The sequence below is a fragment of the Perca fluviatilis genome, chromosome 5, assembly GCF_010015445.1.
Source record: "Perca fluviatilis chromosome 5, GENO_Pfluv_1.0, whole genome shotgun sequence".
NCBI classification, from domain to species: domain Eukaryota; kingdom Metazoa; phylum Chordata; class Actinopteri; order Perciformes; family Percidae; genus Perca; species Perca fluviatilis.
In genome coordinates, this window is record NC_053116.1 from 37,630,285 (window position 1) to 37,647,784 (window position 17,500).

Genomic DNA, 17,500 nt, shown 5'->3' on the forward strand with positions numbered 1-17,500 from the left:
TGTGGCGGGGAAGACGGTTTATGGAAACCCTCATACATAAACTGATTATGCCCTACTAACCCATAACGCCCTGCTATGCCCTAAACTGCTACGCCCTAAACTGCTACAACTATTATTTCTATTCATAGTTCCATTATCTTTTTGTTACTATAATTACCATTATTATGAATCATAATTCTCTATATCTGTATCCATCTGTATGTAACCAGCGACCACAGACCCTGGATATGTCTGATGTTTTCTGTTGCACCAAATGCTTGCTCTTGGGAGAATTGTTGGGTCATTGTAACTTAAAGAGTGTGGTCTAGACCTACTCTATCTGTAAAGTGTCTTGAGAAGAGTGAACTGTTGTTGTATATGTAAATATTTACATATCTAACCCTATAACATATACAACAGAATGGAAATAGCTAAAAACTGAAAACACATCATGTCACAGGACATGTTATGTTACTGTTACTGAATTTATATGTAAGGAGAATATAAACCATACATATGGTCCAGGGGTTACTGCAGCCTCCCTCTTCCTCTCTGTCATCTTCATCCTCCCGATCACTCTCTGCCTCTGTCCCTCTCTGGAAGCTGCAGCCTCCTCTTCATCCCTCACTGTCAATTCTTCCTTTCCCTCTTCTCTTTCACTCATTTCTGCATCTCCTTCTGTGGTCTTCTCCTGCTCTGACCTGCCTGGTCTCTCCAGTTTACTGTCTTCTCCTTCTTCATTTCCCCTCCTCCCTCTTCCTCCTGTGCACTACTCAGGATTTTTCTTGGCTGGCAATATCCCCACTTTTAGGCTTCAGCTAATATCTCCAGCTATTCCCGCCTACAAAACTCAAGATGTGAAAAGCTCTTGTTATCCCTTGTATTACATTACACTGTAGGGCCCTGTAGCTAATAAGTAGCCTAACAAACATAACATCAGACGAGATTTATTACATGCACACATCAGTTATGTTTAGACTAGCCTTCTTAATCCCGTTGTATTTGTTGTTTTCCCAGTTTGACAGTAAAATTATGTTGCCTGGTTTAATTTGTGCAGCCGTTGCCATGATATGTGAGAGAGAAGTGGATTTTATAGTAGCCTACTCCTTAACTAATCATATACAAATGATCGGTCTCAGCAAGCTCTGTGTGGTGTGTTGTAACGTAACGCCACCGAAACGGCGACCCTCTGTAAACGTTATGAATTCAAACATGCCAGTTTGTAATATTCTGTATTATGCTCTTCTTGTCTTTACTGAAATCAAACTAATCAAACAGCAGAATGCGCTTACAACCCACGAGGGGAGCAATTTGACTTTTGGCTAATAGACGCGCTGTTGTTGATACTGACTCGCCTTTAGCAGACATTATAATTATTACAAATTTAACTTTAAGATGAAACGTGTGCTTTAACTTCACCTGGGAAACAGACTTCACTTTTAGAGGCTCGGGGGGGCAGCTCGGTCGCTCCAGTCTTTGCCGGGATGCAGGGCCCCCACCGCAGCAGACTCGCTGGTGCGAGCTGGATATTGCGACGGCCTCTGCACGTTTGATGCATGGACGTGCACTGGCATTGGGGGGGGGCTAAGATTACATCTACAATTATTATTTATTATGGATTAATATAAATTAATTGTTTGTTTAAATGTTTTAAGAGCCTGTGCACATAGTGGCAGTTTGTTTTTACAAGCAAAGTTTTGGAATGCCAAGGTTAGGGGCGGCTGGGGCAAGGCCACAGTGGAGGGCAGCTGCCCCTTGCCCCCCGATCCCGCCCCGTACCCCCCCCCCCCCCACACACACACACACACACACACACACACACAGCACGTATTATTGTCTACCAGCTAACGTATTTTTAAGATGGGCGATCTACCCAGTTCATGTAAATGTAAATTTCAGCCAATAGGAGAGACTTGGGATTGATGGTGGAGGTAAATATTTAAGAGAAAGGACAAGTTGGTTGAGGACTGGGCAACCCGGATTTAGATAGTGAACTAAACACGCTGCACTGGCCCTACTTCCCACAACACCTTCACTCCGTGGCGGCTGCCATCGCGGTGAGGATGTGGGATCACTCCATTTTTTGCTCACATCACAGCGGTTTATAATCTTTCATTACCAATCGAAATCAGTTCTTTTATTATTTTTGTTTAATTTTGTTTCTATTCCAAATTTTATTTGGTTGTTTTTAATGGGGATAAAGCAAGACTTCGCGTGACTTTTAACATGAAGGGTTGTTCACCCCTCAACTCCCACCCTCCTCCCCCCCCCCCCCCCCCCTCACCTCACCCCTCACCACCCCTCACCCTCACCCCCCACCCTTCCCCTCCCCCCCACACCTCCTACACACCACCACCACCCCCCTCCTCTCCCGCCACAACCCCCCTCACCCCCTCCTCGCACCTCCACCAACACCCCCCCCCCCACTGCCTGACTCCCCCACCTGCATCACCTCTGCCCCCACCCACCTACCACCAGTCTATCGCACGTATGCCACCACCACGCACCACACCCCACCATACACACAGTACTTATACCACCTATCACCACACCGCACACACCACACCACCACACTCTCATCTTTGTGCCACCGCCACACCCCTGCACGTACGCACGCTGATCACCACACATACGCCTCACCACAGACCTTGCACCACGACTCCTGCACACCATGTACGTATGCACGCTGCATGCACGCACGCACGCACGCACTGGAAGGCACACCAAAACCGCACACCGCGGCATGCACAGACGCATGCATATGCACTGATGCACGCCTGAGCCACGCACGCACACGCACAGGCACGCATGCATGCACGCTGATGCACAGGCACGCAGAGCCACATGCATACACGCACTGATGCACGCACGCATGCGCACTCCGCACTGGGCCTGGAGACGCACATGCCTGCACGCACTGATTACCACCGCACCTTCCATTCCATTCCCTCCATTCCATCCATCCATTCCATTCCATTCCATTTCTTCCATTCCATTCCATTCCATTCCTTCCTTCCATTTCATTCCTGTTCCTCGGTCTCCATTCGGTCTCCTCCATTCCATTCCATTCCTTTCCCGTTCATTGTCCATTCATTTCTTCCATTCCTCCATTCTTTCCATTCATCCATTCCTCTTCACTGGTCCGTTCCTTCCTCATTTCCATTTCCATTCATTCCATTCATTCCATTCTTTATGTTGGTGATCAATTCCATTCCATTCTTCATTTCCGTTCGTGTGGGTGTTTGTCCATTCCTCCATCTGTGTCGTCCATGTTCTTCCTTTGTTCCGTTCTTCCTGTTATGTTCTTCGGTCATCTTCCTTCCATTCCTTTCTTTCCTTCCTCCTTCCTGTCTATCCTGTCCTCTTTCCTGTCCTTCCTGTCCTTCCTGTCCTGTCCTTCCATTTGTCCTTCCTCCTGTCCTCCTGTCCTCCTCCCTGTCCTGTGTGTCTGTCTGTCCTCCTGTCTGTCTGTGTCCAGTTGTGTGGGATCAGGTCCTTCTGTGGGTTTTCTGGGGTCCGGGGTTGTGGGTCCTGGGCTCGGTTTCCTGGGTTCTGGGATTTCCGTTTCCATATTTCCTGGACCAGAGACACACACACACACACACCACACAGACCACACACAGACACACACACACACACACACACACACACGCACACAGACACGTACACACGCACACACACACACACACACAGACACAGGGCACTTTTGGGCACGATTTTTTGGGGAACGTTTTTGCAGAGGGCAGGGCACTTTTACACACACAGGACACACACACACACGGAACACAGAGACACACACACACACACACAGAGGACAGACACACACAAACACACACATGCATTTTTGCAGACAGACCTTTACACACACACGAACCATACACGCACGGCCTTTAGTAATGAACTGCTGGCCCTCTTGAGCACATGCTGTAGCCATTTGTAGGGACGATAAGATGAGATAGGAGATAATCTGCATCACATTGTGATTAGATCTCAGGTATAAAGTCGCCTGACTCCGTCCCTTCCTGTTATCTCAAAAGCTCTTTCAAAATAAAAGCTGCAGGCGAGTTGTTCCTCTGCAACGGAGATATAATTCAATTCAGTTTTATTCCTATTGTCGAATCATAACAGAAGTTATTCCAGGAGTCAGTTTAGACACGGCGAGGAACAGGCAGAACCAGGCTTTTGCCTTTCACCATCCTAGGACCAGCCAGTAACTAACAGTTAACTGGTAACAGTTTTGCTAACGGTTAGCCTAGCAGTTAGCCCCACGGTCTTCACATTTGTCACTGCCCGCTGCTCAGATTTAAACAGTTTACGGCATAACGTGTCTTACTGAAATTCGTGAAATCCATAAAATAATAAACTTTTATCTTAAGAGAAGATGGAAATCATTTCAAAAACGTTGTAGCTATCTATGATTGTTAGATTGCTAACGTTAGCTCAAAACTCCATTCAAGTGACAGCCTCTGTTGTGTTTGATTGCTAATTTGTAGCTAGCAGTCATTTCAAAAACATTTTAGCTATCTATGATTGTTAGATTGCTAACGTTAGCTCAAAACGCCATTCAAGTGACAGCCTCTGTTGTGTTTGATTGCTAATTTTGTAGCTAGCAGTCATTTCAAAAAACGTTTTAGCTATGATTGTTTGATTGCTAACGTTAGCTCATGGATTGTGCGTTAGCTCAAAAAGCTACTTGTTGCAAAGTGACGCACGCGCGACTCAAATCTCAGATTCATTTTATTTAAAACAGGGACAATGCACAAGTTAACATTAACCTTGCATAAGAACAAGGAGAGATGCATTGTGCCAGGTTGTAGCACAAGTGCTATTTTCCGCCCGTAGTCCCTTAACAGGTCATTAACACAATAAAAATGCCATGCAAGTGAAATACAAAACATTAAAATATACAATTTTACAACAACAATTGTTCCCCCTTCCTAAAACCAACCTCCCAATTATCTGTGCTCGACTCACATCGGGGCAGTGAGTTTCCGGCCGCTACCTAGGTAGTCAAAAAGAGTTTGATGCGCACGTCTCAGGCGCGTGCGCGCTAGAAATAGGACCGACGCCTATTTGTCAAGAGACACCCAAGCGTGTTGGAAGCGTTTCCAGGCAACATAGAACAGGAAAAGATGTTAATATGTCGTTTAGACACGAATACATATTAATAAATAACATGTTGATGTTTGAAAGTCTCGAGGTTTTGATATAAATGCAGATATATATGAATGTAATTTAAAATAATAATAATAAATAATGATAGATTTTCTAATATGTCACCTGTCAATACAGAAGGAAATATTCTGGAGCCTATTTTGCCGTCAATACTGCCGATGTTGTCTTTGCTGTAATCAGATCAGAATATATTTATGTTTATGGGAAACATCCATGTGTCCAGACGAGGCTAGCAGCAGCAGCAGCAGCAGCAGCGCCGCGTCAGACACCTTCTGGTGTGTAAAGACGTAGAAAACACCACGCCACGCTCACGCCACGCAGGCAGCGTGTAACCGGCCTTAGCCTAGCAGTTAGCCCCACGGTCTTCACATTAAAGGGATACTCCACCGTGTGTTGAAATAGGGCTCATCACGGTCTCCTCTAGCTGTAGATAGGTGGGGTCTCCTCTAGCTGTAGATAGGTGAGGTCTCCTCTAGCTGTAGATAGGTGGGGTCTCCTCTAGCTGTAGATAGGTGAGGTCTCCTCTAGCTGTAGATAGGTGGGGTCTCCTCTAGCTGTAGATAGGTGAGGTCTCCTCTAGCTGTAGATAGGTGAGGTCTCCTCTAGCTGTAGATAGGTGGGGTCTCCTCTAGCTGTAGATAGGTGGGGTCTCCTCTAGCTGTAGATAGGTGAGGTCTCCTCTAGCTGTAGATAGGTGGGGTCTCCTCTAGCTGTAGATAGGTGAGGTCTCCTCTAGCTGTAGATAGGTGGGGTCTCCTCTAGCTGTAGATAGGTGAGGTCTCCTCTAGCTGTAGATAGGTGAGGTCTCCTCTAGCTGTAGATAGGTGGGGTCTCCTCTAGCTGTAGATAGGTGAGGTCTCCTCTAGCTGTAGATAGGGGGGTCTCCTCTAGCTGTAGATAGGTGAGGTCTCCTCTAGCTGTAGATAGGTGGGGTCTCCTCTAGCTGTAGATAGGTGAGGTCTCCTCTAGCTGTAGATAGGTGAGGTCTCCTCTAGCTGTAGATAGGTGAGGTCTCCTCTAGCTGTAGATAGGTGGGGTCTCCTAGCTGTAGATAGGTGAGGTCTCCTCTAGCTGTGAGGTAGGTCTCCCCTAGCTGTAGATAGGTGGGGTCTCCTCTAGCTGTAGATAGGTGAGGTCTCCTCTAGCTGTAGATAGGTGGGGTCTCCTCTAGCTGTAGATAGGTGGGGTCTCCTCTAGCTGTAGATAGGTGGGGTCTCCTAGCTGTAGATAGGTGGGGTCTCCTCTAGCTGTAGATAGGTGAGGTCTCCTCTAGCTGTAGATAGGTGAGGTCTCCTCTAGCTGTAGATAGGTGAGGTCTCCTCTAGCTGTAGATAGGTGAGGTCTCCTCTAGCTGTAGATAGGTGGGGTCTCCTCTAGCTGTAGATAGGTGGGGTCTCCTCTAGCTGTAGATAGGTGAGGTCTCCTCTAGCTGTAGATAGGTGGGGTCTCCTCTAGCTGTAGATAGGTAGGCCAACGCATTTGTGCACGCATTGTTTTAGTCCGGTGCAACACCGGCAGCGCCACTGCTAGTTAGCTTAGCGTAGTGAATGGAATCCTATGTTGCCAGTTAGCATGTTGTGAGTAAAAGTGAGCCAAAAAAAACAACCTAATTACTTGCACTGAGACAAAAAAATGCATTGGCCCACCTATCTACAGCCAGGGGAGACCGTGGTAAGAACTATTTCAACAAACGGTGGAGTGTCCCTTTAACTGACGTAGGGCTGCTCCCTCTTAGTCGATTAGTCGACTAATCGTTGGTTTTGGTCTTAGTCAACTTAGATCTCTTTAGTCCATTAGTCATGTCTGATGCTGTTTTCTTGCTGAATGACTTATTTCCAAGAAACGTACGAGCTCATCTCTGGTAAACAAGAATTAAAGTGGTGCTTTTAGCAGGACTCTTAGTGGAGAAACTCAGATTTACAGATCTGTCGATTAAATCAACTAATCGATTAGTCGGTACAACTGAATGAGTGTTAGTCGACACAGAATTTCTTCAATCGAGCACAGCCCTAAACTGACGTCACCTGTCCCGCTCTTCTTTCAGGACCGACCATCCAGAGACTCTTCAGACCCACAAGCCCCTCCCCCTCCCCCCGCCCCCCCGCTCTCAGGATTCTTCCTCCTCCTCCGTCCCCTCTGATCCAGGACCAGCGGGGGGGGAGGGCGTGCTCAGGGCCAACGCTGCCCGCCACAGTAACAGCTCCTACGACGGCGGCCTGGAGCGCACCCACCTCCCGGAGGAGGACCCGCGGCAGGCGGGATTGTGGGTAAACGGTCTGGCGGGGTCCCGAGGAACGAACGCGACGGCCGGAGCGTTCAGGAGCTCCGAAACGCTCGCCGACGGCCGGACGCGGGCGCCGGCGCGGGCGAATAACAACGGCCGAGCGGCGGCGTACGGCGAGGTCCTGCTGGACTACGTGTGGGGCAAACAGCAGCAGCTGCAGCGACAGCAGTCCCAGCCCAACAGCAACCGGCAGCCAATCACGTCGCAGCACCACCACCAGCAGCCAATCACGTCGCAGCACCACCAGCAGCTGCTCTACAACGGCTGCTCGTCCAAGGGGGTAAGCTTCGCTTCAGAACTCGAACCTCCTATGGCGCCATTCTGACGCTACAAAGAGATCACCTCCCGTTAGCATTCCACTGACCAGCATACATTTTGGCGCCACTTTGACAGAGAATAACTTTACATCTGAAGAGTTTAAAGACTCTATTTGTCCGTTGTTTATTTCTAAAGAAACACGACAATGTATAAAAGGCTCCATTACCTTGTACCTCACGTTATGGCTCCGTAGCAGACGCTTTTATAAAAATAGGCTAACGATTGGGTCATAACCACGAGACTTACTGTCACACAGTAGAGGAATTACCGTATAGTACAGGAGAAGCTCACAGGCAGTTTGGACTTCCATTAGCAACAAAAACATTGAAAAGGAACAAAAACTTCGGAGAAATTCCAGTCTTGATTATTGGTTGTGTGTTGTACCCAAGGGCCATTTTGATGCTACCAAGCCATCACCTCCCGTTAGCATCCCATTGACTCCCATTCATTTTGGCGCCACTTTGACAGCGAATAACTTTAGCTCTGAAGAGTTTAAAGACTCTATTTGTCCGTTGTTTATTTCTAAAGAAACACGACAATGTATAAAAGGCTCCATTACCTTGTAGCTCACGTTATGGCTCCGTAGCAGACGCTTTTATAACAATAGGCTAACGATTGGGTCATAACCACGAGACTTACTGTCACACAGTAGAGGAATTACCGTATAGTACAGGAGAAGCTCACAGGCAGTTTGGACTTCCATTAGCTGTTTAGGTTTAATTCCTAATGTTAACTAGCATGTTAGTGATCAGTAATTAGCCTGTGCCTATGTTATCTCCTTACATATACCTACGCTCTCCGTCTCTGTAAGATTGGGAATGATTGAGATTTCTCTCGGCACAGCTACCAGAAGACTTCACACTTTCAGACAGGTTGCTCACGTCACATCTACGTTGTCTCTCTCAGTTGGAGGCTGCTCAGTAAAGCAAGAGATCACCAGAAAAGTGCTTCTAATATCCTTCACTGGTCTCCGTCCAGAGACTCGGGGTCTGCTGGTCCATTCTTATATACTTACTGTCTATGTGTCGTCCCAGCAGCCTCAGGGAGCGCCACCAACCTACCGCGACCAGCGCCGAGTCAAAGTGACCCGCACCAAATCCTGCGGGCCCTTCCTCCCGGTGCAGCAGAGCCAGACCGATACCCATAATCCTCCTCTGTCCGCCGCCATCCAGCCGGACCCCCACCCCCACCTGCTGCCCCCCCGACCGCCACAGCCGCCGGCGCCCGCCCAGGACGCTCAGCTGGAGGACGCCACCAGGAGCCTCCACAAGGCCCTCGCCCTGGAAGGTAAGCACCAACCACTTCCTGTTGCGTCTAGGGCCGTGCAATTAATCGAAATGTAATCGTGATTATGATTTTCGGCTCCCAATGATCACAAAAACAGAATAATCGAGAAAAACTATTATTTAGCTCGTTACGTTTTGCAAGTAAACTCTTATTTTCTCTCGTGCTCTGAATGAAAAGATAAAGTTTAAATAGGAAAAGTATTACGGCAAGTTTCCCACTTTTCCCACTGGTTTTTTAACTTCAATAATTGCAACATCTTTCCAGAAGTCAACGAGCAATCGTGTTTAAATTATCGTGATTTCAATATTGACCGAAATAATTGTGATTATATTTTTTTCCATAATCGAGCGGCCCTGGTTACGTCACAAAGCTGTTTAACCCTCTGAGGTATAAGGGCATTTTTACATATAGTATCTCACAAAAGTGAGTACACCCCTCACATTTTAGTAAATATTTCATTATATCTTTTAATGGGACAACACTGAAGAAATTACACTTTGCTACAATGTGAAGTATTAAGTGTCCAGCTTGTATAACAGTGTAAATGTGCTGTCCCCTCAAAATAACTCAACACACAACAATTAATGCTCTAACTGCTGGTAAACTAAATCAGTACACCCCTATGTTAAATTCCCATAGAGGTAGGCAGACTTTTTATTTTGAAAGGCCATTATTTCATGGATCCAGATACTATGCATCCTGATAAAGTTCCCTTGGCCCCCCATCATCAACACATACCTTCTTCATACCCCTACATCATCACATACCCTTCTCACCATACCCCCCAACATCACAACCTAACTCACCATACCCCACATCATCACACTAATTTTCAATATACCCCCCCATCATCACATACCCTTCACCATACCCCTACATCATCATATACCCTTTCACCATACCCCCACATCATCACATAACCTTCACCATACCCCCTACATCATCACATACCCTTCAATATACCCCAACATCATCAACTACCCTTTACATATACCCCCCACATCATCACATACCCTTCACCATACCCCCACATCATCACATACCCCTTCTACCATACCCCCACATCATCACATACCCTTCTACCTATACCCCACATCAACATACCCTTCACTATACTCCCCCCATCATCACATACCCTTTCACCATAACCCCCATCACATACAACCCTTTCACCATACCCCCCCCATCACAACACCTTACTACCCCCCATCATCCCATACCCTTTCACCATACCCCCCTCATCCATACCCCTCTCATACCCCACATCACACTACCCCCCATACCCCCCACCACACATACCCTCTCACCTAACCCCCACATCACATACCCTTCACCATATACCCCCCCACAAACCCTACCATACCCCCCACATCACACATACCTACTTACCCCCATCTCATCTTTCACCATAACCCCCAATATACCTTCACCATACCCCCACATCAAACCTACCATACCCCCACATCATAATACCCTTAACATACCCCCCACATCACATACCCTTCACATACCCCCATCATCAACCCTTTCACCATACCCCCCATCATCACATACCCTTCACCATACCCCCATCATCACATACCCTTCACCATACCCCCACTCATCACATACCCTCACCATACCCCCACTCATCACATACCCTCTCAATACCTCTAATACCTTCACCATACCCCCCACATCACACATACCCTTCACCATACCCCCACATCATCACATACCTTCACCATACCCCCACATCATCACTACACCCACTATACCCCCCATCATCACATACCCCCATACCCCCATCATCACATACCTTCACCATAAACCCCCCATCATCCAACCCCACCATAACCCCCACATCACATACCTCACTATACTCCACTCACATAACCCTTCACCATACCCCCATCATCACATACCCTTCACCTACCCACATCATCACATACCCTTCACCATACCCCCCAATCATCACATACCCTTCACCATATACCCCCTACATCATCACATACCCTTCACCATACCCCCCCCATCATCACACACCCCTTCACCATACCCCCACATCATCACATACCCTTCACCATACCCCAACATCAAAACCCTTCACCATACTCCCCCTCATCACATCCCCCATACCCCCCACACCAAAATACCCTTCACCATACCCCATCATCACATAACCCTTCACCTACCCCCCACATAATACCTTCACCATACCAATCATCACATACCCCTTCACCATACCCTACATCATCAATACCCTTCACCAATAACCCCCACATCATCACATACCCTTTCACCATACCCCCCATCATCACATACCCTTCACCATAACCCCTCACAATACCCTCCATACCTCCCCTATACTACCCTCCCACACACATCACACACAACCTTCACCATAACCCCCACACATAACAACCCTTCACCATACCCCCATCATCACATACCCTTCACCATACCCCAATCATCACATACCCTTCACCATACCCCCAATCATCACATACTCTTCACCATACCCCATCATCACATAACCCTTTCACATAACCCCTAATCATCACATACCTTCACTATACCCCCACATCACACATACCCTTCACCATACCCCCAATCATATCTACCCTTACCATACCCCTCATAACATACCCTTCACATACCCCACATCATCATACCCTTCACTATACCCCATCATCACATACCCTTCACCATACCCCCACATCATCACACACCCTTCACCATACCCCCCATCACATACCCTTACCATCCCCCACATACATACCCTTCACCCATACCCCCAACACTCAACATACCCTTCACCATACCCCCAATCATCACATACCCTTCCCATACCCCCACATCATCACATACCCTTCACCATACCCCCACATCATCACATACCCTTCACCATACCCCAGATCATCACATACCCTTCACCATACCCCCCACATCATCACATACCCTTCACCATACCCCCCATCATCACATACCCTTCACCAATACCCCCACAATCATCACATACCCTTCACCATACCCCGCACACCATCATATATACCTTTCTACCTATACGTCATAGTACCGTAAAGTGTTGTCCCAGTGTCAAAAGATATAATGAAATAATTACTAAAATGTGAGGGGTGTACTCACTTTTGTGAGATACTGTATATATCTTCTCAAATTCACCTTTTTAGGGTATTTGTATATAACTGATCCCTGATGTGTTTCATATCAAAATGCTCAGAACAAACTCAGCTTTCCGTTTATTGATGCCCACATTTTTCCAGACCTGGGTGCAGCACCCCCTCACATCCCCCTGACGCTCCGCCAGTGACCAGATTTGTATTTATTTATTTTTTTTAGAAAAAGATAATTTTTGGGGCTTTTCTGCCTTTTATTTTGACAGGACAGCTAGGTGAGAAAGGGGAGAGAGAGAGAGAGGGGAGAGAGAGACATGCAGGATATTGTCACAGGTCGGATTCCAACCCTGGACCTCTGCGTCGAGGCGTAAGCCTCTCAGTATACGTGCGCCTGCTCCACCCACTGAGCCAACCCGGGCCACCGCCAGCAAAACAGATTTACCGTAAAACTTCAGAATCAGAATCTGAATCAGAAAGGGTTTTTATTGCCAAGTACGTTTTTTAACACATACAAGGAATTTGTTTTGGTGTTGTTGGTGCACATCACACATTCTCTAAATGTAATATTAAACAATATAAGTATAGGTATAAACAATATAAGTATAAGTATATGTACACAGTATGTATTCAATTAAAAATAAAGATAGAAATAAAATAAAATAAATTACAAATAACAGCCCGGGCTTCTATTTACCCAAATTCGCCGAAATGCACCGGCTTGTATTTGAGACAGGCGTCTATATGAGACAGGCCTTTAATTGACAATAGGAGGTTTACCACATTATATTAATTTTTTTTTTAATTCGTATTATTCGTATTTCTGATCATTTTACGTGAGACTCTGAGATGCTTTGCTGTGGATCCACTCACACACGCTCACCTCCAGCTCTTCACCGACCTTCTTCCTCCCTCCACCTCGCAGTCCGGCCCTTTCGTCGTCTTCCTCGGAAACAGACGTTGCAGTTCTGCTTTATGTTTACGCCCAGGGTTCGAAATGACTTAGGACTCTTGGGGGGGTCCCCTAAAATGTAATTATAAAAAATACTGAAGACTACCTTGCTACTCTATATACTGCAGGCAAAATTATATTGACATATTTTGAAGGTGGGATAATGGTCTTGGGATGTTTTTCATGGTTTGGGCTAGTCCCAGTATTGTAGTGGTGTCTGGAGAAGTGGATTGGCTATAATCTAACAGGTAACCCTTTAATTCTGGAGCAACAAAGTTACAGCACCTTATATAAATCCCTGACATGACAAAGTGGATAACAGGTCATTCTTTCCTTGAGCAAGGAAGTTAACTAAGTTACCTAAATCAGGTTGTTATGCTAGCTTTGAATAACTAGTCTAACTGCTATATGTCTGCTGTTAGCTGGCAGATTATTTGGCTTCATACCTATGCTTCATACACATACATCTAGCAAGAAACGTTGACAAACGCACTCTTCTAATCATTATGTTACACTGGGTATCTAAGTTAGTTAATGCAACTTTTGATATAGGAACACCAACTCCAAATATTTTACTATAATAAGCAATTATTATGGAGATATAAACATAATCGAAGCACTTACAGGATTTTCATTAGGGATTTCACTCTTTGTGAGGCTTCGTTTTTGCCGCTGTTCAACAATAAACAAACGGTGTCGCGCGCATAGACTGTACTTCGCGCGGAGGACCACAACAACAATCTGTGATGCTATTAGCTGCCCTGATTGCTGCCCAATCGCGCTAGGAAATAAATAAATTATTGTTATAAATATAAAACGTCACTAAAGACCTATAATTTTCACAATCATTTTTAATGTTAAAAATATTTGTCGGGGACCCCCCAAAAATCTAAAAATAAATTCTTATAGGGGGTCCCTAATGACTTATGGGGGGTCCGGGACCCCCCCAGACCCCCCTCATTTCGAACCCTGTTTACACCATTCTCTCTTAGGATCAAACGAGAAACGCCTTGCCCGCTGCTTCTCCCGAGTTTTGTTCGGCAAATTTGACAACTGTCAGCTTAAATGTCAAATCATACTTTTTTTCTTTTTGTCTCCACGGTGGTATCGAGAGAATTTAAGAAAAAGACTAAAGACTAAAAGAAAGTTCGTTAACCTGTTTGTTACGTTGCCATAGTGATGAGTCGTTTATGAACGGTTGCGTCTGTCACGTGAAATCAAATCAAAACATAAGAACAAACGATCTGACGCGTTTTAAAAGATCAAATACAACCCGACACGGAAAAAAACAACAAAAAAATACAGACCAGGCCTCTATTTGAGACCAGGCCTTTATTTACCCAAATCTGTTGTCACACCAGGCGTTTAAAAGAGACAGGCGTCTATTTGGGACTCGGCTATTATTTGAAGTTTTACGGTAATCTTAATCTGTCAAAATTCAGCGTTTTTTTTAAATTGCCCATATTATGAAAAAAATCACTTTTTCTGGTGATTTGGGGTGTTCTTTTGTGTCTCTGGTGCTTCCACACACATACACACTTTGAAATAAATCCATCCATGGTGTTCTGAGTGAGATACGGTTTCTGAATGTGTCCTGCCTTCAGTCTCCTGGTGAGCTGGTCAAAATCGGCTCAGACTGTGACGTCACAGTCCGAAATGAGCTGGCTAACCGCAACCGTTAGCTCGTAGCGTTAGCATTAGCATGCTAAAGCTAGCATGCTATGTCATTCTCAATAGCAAAGCACTGCTACAACACACACAAGTTCACCATAATCTACCAAAGAACTACTTCCATGTGCGCCCTCATTTAGAAGAAGTCTCCCAGCTAATCCTGCCTTGTAACTGACCAAAGTTGGAGAAACAGCCTTTCTTTTACTGTCTCTAGAGTTAGCTAGCTGACATGCTCTACATCTGAGCTACTGCGCATGTGCGAGTGCAATCAAAGATAGTACAGAAGAAGAAGATGAAAAGAGCTCTCACTCTGTAGCTAAAACAGAAACCAGGTGAAAAGAGGATCTGCAGCAGTGAGAGAGAGCTGTGCAGTACAACAACAATATGGTGTTTTTTGAAAATTAAACCATGTAAACCTATTCTGGTACAACCTTAAAATACAGTTATGAACCTGAAAATGAGCAGAATATGGGCGCTTTAAAAAAAAAAAATCAGAATCTGTGAAGATATAAACAAAAAAGACTCTTGCATCTTTAATGATGTGGAGATGAAACTGGGTCACTACAGCAGAAGCTGTCTGCCTGTCTGCTGCCTGAGGGTGGGGCGCCACCTGCTGGGGGTCGAGCAGAATAACCCTTTCACCTGGACTAGAGAGACGAGACGAAATTACAGCAACTCAGCAACAAACAGCGTTCAAATACACAGATGTGGTTATTATTCGGACAGCCAGCTTTCTTTCTCTTATCCCTTGTGGGGTCTTCCCACCGACCGTGTCCTCTCGGGTCAAAAAACATTTATTTTTTACACTTTTTCTGACATGTTTGCCCCTTTTTTTGCAACGTTTTTGTCGTTTTTTTTCAACCTTTGACTCATTATTTCACTTCCACTTCCACTAACCCCAACTTCTAACCACTATAGTTTCTCATTTTTTGGAATTCATGGTCAATAATCCTCGTGTATATGAAGTTATACCTCATTTTTTATAAATTAGGAATCATTTTGACTAATATTAGAGGAACGCATGTTGATGGATAATCACAGACTGGTGTACAGGATGTCACAGTTGAGTCAGAATACCGTTTAAACCATTTGCATTTTTATTCAAATGCTATACAATTAAATAAAACGCTCAAAATTCATAGAGAGTAGTGATCAGTAATTGTACTTGCGGAGAGCATTGCAGGGAACCATTCAGGTTATTTTTGGGTAATATGGTTAAAAAGAAACCCATATTTCTGATGTAGGGTATAATTTGACCCAAGGACAAAAGGAAGTTTTTCTTTTCTCTTTCTTACCGAGTGCTTGCTTTTTGGGAGGATTGTTGGGTCTCTGTAAAGGATATAGAGTGGTTATCTCAGGACACTTTGCAGATGGAGCAGGTCTAAACTCTAGACCAGACGTGTCAAACTCGAGGCCCGTGGGCCAAATCCGGCCCCTCGCAAAATTTCAGATAAAAAAAAATTCAGATTCACAATAAATTTTGGCACACCTAGTTTTGGTCAATTTTTTCAACGTTTAGACGCTTTTTCAGACAATTGTTGTCACTTTTCTTTTTTTTTTACCACTTTTTCTAAAAAATTGTTTATGTTTTTATCACTTCATCCGGCCTTTTGGGTGCTTTTTTCTATGATGGCTGACGAACTTTTTTTTTTTTTTTCGACACCTTTGTTGCTTTTTTTCATAATTTTTGTCGACTTTTTTGACATTTTTGTTGTTGTTTTTTCCCCCCAACGTTTTTGAGGGTTTTTTTTCAACATTTTTGTCACTTTTTTTTTCAGCATTCTATTATCATTTCTTCTCCGAAATGTTATAAAATTGAATAAAAACACCCAAATTCAATGAAAGTAGTGAACTGATCATTTATTTAACTTGTGAAGAGCGCTGTAGGGAACCATCCACGTTACCTTATTTTTTATTTTTATTTTTTTTTGGTTGAAAGAAACCCAAATTTCTGATTTAGAAACTTTTTTTAAATGGGTCAGATTAGACCCGAGTAGGGCTGGGTATCGTTCAAAATCTTTCGATCCGGTGCCAATTTCGATACCTCAGTTTCGATGCCGGTTCCTTAACGATACTTAACGCTCCCAGAATGCATTGCCCAGCTGCTCACAGAGACAATGAATAGAAAGCGTGGAAATGATCCGATTTAACAGTATAAATAAAATTGAATTAAATTGCAAAAAAAGGTAGTTTTGATTTAATAGAGATCTGTTGTTATAAATCCAGACACAGTTACTGAAAACAAATAAGAGTCAGATAAAGAAAAGGTGCAGACATAAGACTTGACTAAAACGTAAACGGTTGCCTCCATTGTTTGTGATTGTCAGGTCTGAGGGACTGGTACCTGAGGAACACGATAGGCTCCACCCACCAAAACCAGGCCAACGGAAAGGTCAACACTAAGGCCAACGGGGGGGTCAAAGGTCAGGCCGGAGGGGGAGGAGCTCTGCACGGCAGACGGAGGACTCATGGCGGCATCCAGCAGGCGACCTATCAGACGGAGACTAGTCATCTCAAAAAGACGCTGCCGCATTCGGCCACGTTCCACGGACACCCGCTGCACGGCAGGTAGGACTCACCTGTACAGGTACAGACCCCGTCTGCCAATCAGACACTCGAACCAACATCAGCGTGGTCAGAAGGAGGGCTGGGCGATATGGAGAAAATCAAATATCACAAGATTTTCGACCAAATACCTCAATATCGATATTGTAGTGTTGA

The 17,500-nt window shown here is 45.1% G+C and overlaps 1 protein-coding gene across 1 annotated transcript in view; it reads left to right on the forward strand.

The window, feature by feature from the left end:
- The window catches only part of ccdc120a (coiled-coil domain containing 120a), a 29,426-nt gene that overhangs the window by 9,655 nt on the left and 2,271 nt on the right, over positions 1-17,500 (forward strand). Inside the window, exons 4-6 of the mRNA XM_039800472.1 lie at positions 7,199-7,718; positions 8,794-9,043; positions 17,107-17,347. Of these exons, the coding sequence (XP_039656406.1) occupies positions 7,199-7,718; positions 8,794-9,043; positions 17,107-17,347 (1,011 nt within the window). The remainder of the gene's footprint in view (positions 1-7,198; positions 7,719-8,793; positions 9,044-17,106; positions 17,348-17,500) is intronic.